Source organism: Phalaenopsis equestris, unplaced genomic scaffold (genome assembly GCF_001263595.1).
Source record: "Phalaenopsis equestris unplaced genomic scaffold, ASM126359v1 Scaffold000024, whole genome shotgun sequence".
NCBI lineage: Eukaryota > Viridiplantae > Streptophyta > Magnoliopsida > Asparagales > Orchidaceae > Phalaenopsis > Phalaenopsis equestris.
The window spans coordinates 228,776-235,984 of record NW_018164466.1 but is presented as its reverse complement, the minus strand read 5'-3'; the positions used below and the strand labels follow the sequence as shown (position 1 = coordinate 235,984).

General features: G+C 37.0%; 1 protein-coding gene across 1 annotated transcript; it reads right to left on the bottom strand.

Annotated features, from left to right (window-relative positions):
- Positions 1–5,791: 5,791 nt before the first annotated feature.
- Positions 5,792–6,939, bottom strand: LOC110018541. Its single transcript, XM_020715882.1, has 3 exons — positions 6,533–6,939; positions 6,224–6,342; positions 5,792–6,109 (listed from the first exon to the last, which is right to left on the bottom strand). The coding sequence occupies exons 1-3, from the start codon at positions 6,818–6,820 to the stop codon at positions 5,962–5,964; spliced, it is 555 nt and encodes a 184-aa protein (XP_020571541.1). The 5' UTR covers positions 6,821–6,939; the 3' UTR covers positions 5,792–5,961.
- Between the last annotated feature and the right edge of the window lie 270 nt (positions 6,940–7,209).

Genomic DNA, 7,209 nt, shown 5'->3' with positions numbered 1-7,209 from the left:
TTCTTTAAGATTCCTAGGTCGAGGTATATTCAGGATAGCTTGAAATTTTTTAGGATTTGCTCTGACTCCATCAGGTAGGTATATTCAGGATAGCTTGAAATTTTTTAGGATTCGCTCTGACTCCATCAGGTGTGCACAGGTGCTTGAGAAACTTATTTAACTTATGACAAAAGTACATTTAAGAGGATTGAGTTTAAGGTTGAACCATCTCAAAGTGTTAAAAGTTTCTTTCAAATATTCTATATGCTTTTCGAGTGATTTACTTTTAATGAGAAGGTCATTGATATACACATCAGTATGTTTCATTTTTTTTTTTTTTTATTTTGGTATGATATTCATAAGTTGATGGTATGTTGTCACGTCATTTACATTATATTATAACCAAAAACTTATTCTCTACTTACTAAAGCAGTCTTCTCGGTGTCTATAAAATTCATTTTAATTTGGTGATATCTCAAGAAAACATCAAAAAATTCATGACTGAGTAACTGACAACTGAATCCACCAAAGCATCAATTCGTGGCAAGGGATGGCTATGTTTCAAGCAAGCTACTCTTAGATTTGTGAAGACTACAGGCATCCTCTATTTATTATTTGCAATTCATTTTAATTTGGTGATATCTCAAGAAAACATTAAAAAATTCATGACTGAGTAACTGGCAACTGAATCCACCAAAGCGTCAATTTGTGGCAAGGGATGGCTATGCTTCAAGCAAGCTGCTCTTAGATTGGTGAAAACTACACGCATCCTCTATTTATTATTTGTCTTATGAACCATCACCACGTTTGACAGTCATTCTGGATATTAAACTTCGTGGATGTTGGTTTTAGGAAAGTATGTGGAATGGACGTCTCCTACTTTTAGTCTTGTCAAACGTGAATGTCGCAAGACTTCAGGTCCAGTCCCACTGAAAATGACAGGTACAACTCCAACGACGACACAATTGTGGCACGGAACAATCCATCAAAAGCAGTCTCAGTGGCTGCATTTTCTTGTCTTTGAGTGTTGGACTCTAGCAAAATGAATTTTTTTAACTTTCCCGCTCTGACCAACTCTTTGATCAAGTTTCAAAGATGATGGCATTTATCAGTATCATGCACGCGGTCATGATGATAAGTGCAATATTTGTTGGAATAGCGCTAGAAACTTTTGGCTTTCATCGACTAAGGTCTTTTAAAGAATTATTTGTTTTAGATGGCCTCTATTATTTCAAATATTGGCACTCACAAGGAAGTGATTTCTAGTGTGGATGGTTGAGTTACTTCCTGTCTCCTCTCTGACTCCTTGCAAAAAGCCTTGGATCTACCTAGTTCGGTTGATGTTGTTGTCAAGAGTGTCTTCATGAGATGATTTGATGGTCCCTTCGTATAAAATGAAGCTAGGTCCCTTAAGGTTCATGAAAGTCTCTTTTCTTAAATTTTTCCTCTAGTTATCCAATGCTAGATAGATTTAATAAAGAGTTGTATTCTTTAGCTGAAAAATGATCATTGGCCAGTTCCAAAAGTTCTGCCAAAATTTTTAGCTTTTTCAAGTGTATATCGAAATGGGCCTTCAAGTAGACCATTTGCAAGTTTTGTATGGGTGACATAAGGATCAAGATCTCTAACGTCAAAGCCAATTTGGTGATTGACTATCTAGTGATGAAGCTCCACAAACTTTCAAATTGAGCTTGTTAAATCTTCGATAAGGCCTGAGAGCATTTTTTGGTTTCTACGGCTAGTGAATTAAAACATGAACATTCAATTTAACATACTAAAGGGCATGATTACATCTACCGACAAATTGTTTTAGCCAGTATAGAGTCGATTCCTTGAGCATTGTAAGGAATAAACAAAACTTAATGATGTTGTTTATTCGTAGCAGGTAGATTGTTCATTCAAAAGAGCCTATGTGATCAGCAGAATTAGTCTTCCCACTATAAGAATCCAAGGAAGGGGATTTGAACTTCCTAGGGGGTTCCGCTTTAACAATTTCTCTAGAGAATGCATTCTCGAGTAATCTTCTCCTTTTTCTTCTCCTCCTCTCTTAATCATCTAAGGATTTCGGAGTCTCCTATCCAGAGACATGATACATCATCACGTTCTTCTACATCTCCTAACATCGGAGCCAAGGCTCTCCTTGCACTAGTTCATAATAATTCTTCTCTTGATGATTGGTGTCTTTGTGGTCATGACCTTCTCGCCATCGATCATAATGATCTCGTGTGACTTCTTGAACGACTCCTAGAACGACTTCTTAACACTTCCAGCCTTACTTCTTCCATCATTTCATGCATCTATTCTATAAGCTCGATAATTTATTTTGTCACAAACTGTCTAGTGCAATCTGTCATTATCCTTCGTTCTCCTTCGGCTTAAAGATCCCCTTACTAAATTTGGGTATAGGTTCCGCACTCACTGCACCTTTAAGGATATTGAATTCATTTAAAACATATAATCTCATATAATCCATAAACACATAAAATCCAAAAGAAACATTTTGAAAGAAGTGGAAGGGTGCTGAAGAATTTTTGGAGAGTCCCTTTCCTTCTATTTTGGTTTGGAAAAATGACGGGAAAAATTAGGAAGGGAGAGGGATAGTCTGAGAGCCTCTGTTTTTTTCACTTTACTACATATTTATACACCATAGATTTTATGTGCCCACACAAGGGTTTAAGAGATAAATAAAAAGTTATATTAAAAGTTGTAACATACGAAGCCAAAGTAAACTTGTCATTAATAAGATCCTTTGCATGGATGTGAGGTAGTCAATAAATGGATTTATACTTGATGATGGAATAAAATTCTTTTATCTGCCTCAAAGAATTTTTCATTGTGCTCGGTAAGCTCGGTAGGAGGATTCTATTATTACAGACGAGTTGAATAAAAGAACTCCAATAATGTGAGTGAGCTCAACTGGAGGAGCTCATCTGAAGGCATATTGGTAAGCCCGTTCAGAGCAACTCGCATGAAAGCTGGTGAACTTTAAATGTGCTTATTAGGTCCTTATGGATGGCAAAAAACTTTGTAGCTTATAACGTCTAAAAGTGCAACAAATGAGCATGATTGGCATAATCAAGACCAGATCATCAAGTGCATGGTTAGTGAGCTTGATATATTAGGGTCATGAGGCTCACTTACTATTTGGGCTTTCCTGTTAAGAAATCTCATTTTTGGATGTACATATATTAAATAAATCAACATAAGAGACCTTCGTGATAAAACTACAATAAAAATAGGTGAGAGATTTATAGATGCATTGATCAAGAAAGCACACAGTGAATTATTGTTAATAGTAAAAAAATGATGTGTAAAATTTCATAGAAGTTAACAGTTGTAGCAGGGACTTGTCCATCAAAAGCAATCTCGATAGGCACCTTTCCTTATCTCTGAGTGTTGGCCACGAGTGAAATAAATTCTTGTTTCCACTTGGATCAGCTCTTTGATTAAGTTTCAAAGATGACAACATTCCCAATATCATGCCCATGATTGTGAGAATAAGTGCAATATTTGTTGGGATTGTGCCGGTAACTCCCAACTTTTATCGATGAAGGTCTTTTAAAGAATCATTTATTTTGAATGGCATTATGATCTCAATCACTTACAATCATAAAGGAGTGATTCCGAGTGTAGAGGGCTGAGATATTCCTATCTCTTATCTTGCCACTTTGCGATAAACCTTCAATCAAGCTACTCTGGTTGCTAGTGTTGTCGAGGGTGTCTTCCCAGGGCTCTTCAATAGTCCCTTCATACTAATTGGTGTCGAGATCCCTTGTGTTCACGAGTCACTTTTCCAAAAAAATGTCCTCCAGTTTTCTAGTGCCAGAGGAATTTGATAAAGAGTTATATACTATATCTGAAATTTGGTTGTCGGTCAGCTCTAAAGTTCAGCCAAAATTTTTAGCTTCGGCAAGCCATGTATTAGAATGGAACTTCATGTAGACGTTGTGCAAGTGTTGCATGGGTGACAAAAGGCTCAAGATTTCTAACATCGAGCATCTCCTATTGGAATAAGAGATGAAGCTCTTCAAACTTTTAGATGGAGTTTATAGGATTTTCCATAAAAGTTGAGAGCTTTTTTGCAGCTTCTAACGCTGATGAATTGTACCACGGACATTCACTTGAACTTTCTAATGGGGGTGATAACTTCTAGTATTAAATTGTTGAACCAACACAGAGTTGATTCCTTGAGCATTGTAAGAAAGAAAAGACTATTAAGGGGGTTGTTTATTCATAGCAAGCAGACTGTCGATTCTGCAGATGCTAAGTGATTAGCAGGATCAATTCTCCCTTTACTTGAGCATTGTAAGAAAGAAAAGACTATTAAGGGGTTGTTTATTCATAACAAGCAGACTGCCGATTCTGCAGATGCCAAGTGATTAGCAGGATCAATCCTCCCTTTGTAAGAATCCATAGAAGGGGTTTTGAACTTCCTAAGGGATTTTGCTTCAGCAATTTCTCTAGAGAATGCATTCTCTAATAGTCATCTCTTTGTACTTCTGATTCTTTTCATCATATGAGTATTCTGGAGTTTCTTCTCAAGGGGCATACAATACATCATTGCCTTCTTCTAGGTTTGGAATCAGGGCTTTCCTTGCGAATGCATTCTCTAATAGTCATCTCTTTGTACTTCTCATTCTTTTCATCATATGAGTATTTTGGAGTTTCTTCTCAAGGGGCATACAATACATCATCGCCTTCTTCTAGGTTTGGAATCAGGGCTCTCCTTGTTCTGGTTTGCGGCAGTTCTTCTCTTGACAATTGATATCTTTTTGTGCATCATCCTCGCACCACCAATTATAATGATCTTGTACGACTTCTTAAATGACATCTAGAACTAGTTCTAGACACTTCTTGCCTTCTTTAATCATTTTGTGCATCTGATCTCTGAGCTCAATCATTTGTTGTCATGAACTCTTTAGTACAATATATGGTTGTTCTTTATTCTCCGTCAGCTAAAAGATCCCCTTGCCAGATTTGGGTATGAATTATACACTCACCGAATATTTAAAGATGTTGAATCCTTTTAAGATGTATGATCTCATATAATCTGTGAATTTATACAATCCAAATTTTAGAGAGTTGTATTCCTTCAATTTTGGTTAGGAAAAATGAAGGAAAAAATCAGAACGGGAGAGAAAAAAAGATTCACAAAAAGAGAGTCCAAGAGCTTCTCCTTTTTCCTCTTTACCTCCAATTTTTACACTATAAAATCTATATGTCTATGCAAAAGTCTAAAGAATAAATAAAAAGCTATATTATGAGTTTTATTGTATTGAACCTAAATAGACTTGTCATTAATAAGATCCTTTGCATGGATGTTAGGCAGCCAAAAAATGAATATAAACATGAAGATAGAACGAAATTTTCTTGCTTGTGCCTTAAAGAACTATTCATCAACCTTGATGAAGTATTCAGGTAACAACCAACAAGCTCGGTACGAGGATTCTACTGGTGCAAACAAGCTTGGTAAAAGAACTCATGGAATATGAGCGAGCTCGATTGAAGGAAGTCATTTTAAAGCTTAATATTGATAAACTCAATCAAAAGAACTCGCATGAATACCGACGAGCTTTAGAGTTACTCGCTAGGCCCTTTCGAGGGACAAAAAACTCTCTAGATTGTCAGCTCTCAAAGTAAGACTAATGAGTATGATTGGCCCGGTCAGGACCAAACCATTAAGTGCTTGTCAATGTGTTGATCTATATGCCCCCTGAGACCTACTTAATATTTAGACTTTCTATTTCTTTAGGAAACGCATTTTTAGATGCACGTGTATTAAAAAAAAAAGATCATAGGGGACCTCAGTGATAAAACTGCAACAAAAACAGGGAAGAATTATGAAGACATTGATCAACAAAACAAGCAGGGAACTACTGTTAATAATAAAAAATACATTTTTTTCTATACAGAAAAACTTTTAGGTAAGAAAAGCTGTTGTTTTAATTCGCACAGTGCGTTAATCTTGTGAAGCGAAACATTTCAAGCCAAAAGCCAGAAGTTTCTCTGGCATCTGGTGCTCACCAGGTAACCCCCTACTCCATTGCTCCGTTTCCTCACAGCTATGGCCAAGCACTCTGCCTTCTCAATGCACTGTTCCACAAAACTATCATTTCTTCTCATCATAAGGCTGCATCAAGTGTAGCAACCATTTTATTAACAATTAAAAACAAAAAGGTACAAAAAAATTAAATTAATCTACTGAAAAATGATAAATTTATTCTCTTACATCTTTTGTTCTTACCAAGACAGAACAGAAGACTTTGTTTGGCTTAAAACAAGAACAGAGATCTTTAACCGCTTCGCTTGTTTGAGAACCGTGGCAAGCTTTGGTCCTCTGATCACCAGAGCTTCCACTTGCACCTGATAGCATGAAAAAAAAAAAAATTTACAACTGAAACAGAGAGCAAACAAATTTCTGTTTAATTCGATTGCTTTTCAAATTTTCATTTTCGAAAAACAAAAGCGAAAGGAAAAAATTATCACCTGAAATAAAATTATCTGTATTCTGTTAGCTTGATTAAGGGGATTGTTTATGAATGTTCTGGGTTACCTCAGGGCGACAGGCTTTACAGAGGGAGGCAAGAGAGCTGACAGAAAGGCGAGCCTTTTCCTCTCTCATGGTAGAAGAAGAAGAAGAAGTTGGAGAGCGATCGGCAGAGTGCGGTATAACGTAGAGAAGAGTGAGGATATCTCCCTTGTTGGCTACGTGCGTGAGAGCCCACATCATGGCTTGCTTCGCCGGAGCGCCGCTGTCAACCACCGCCATCACCTTCTTTAGACTCCCAATGGCAGCTTCGTAGCCGCACTCTCCTTCCCCTGTTTTCTTCTCAAAGTTCATAGCTTTGGAGGAGATGAAGTAGCTTTCTTCCAGAAAAATTATCTTTGAGATGGCAGGAGCAGCTCGCTTCTTAAGAGGCGGACAGCGAGGAATTTTACAAAACAAAAAAAAGAAAAAAAAAAGATCGAGTGCCCAGGGAAGCAACAGGGTCACGGGGCGGAATCAGCGAGCGTATGATATACTATTTTCATGAACTGTCACTCATTGATTGTCGTATTTGCAGGATCTGCTGCCTTACCCTCCCATCGGCCATGGCCACATAATTTTGTGAGGCTTAGATTTTGACAATTTTTTAATAAAATAATTTTTCTAAAATCATTAATGAGGCATTTATATGAATACGAGTTACAAATCTAAGAAGCCAGAGCAAAAGCTAATCAAACACAGTC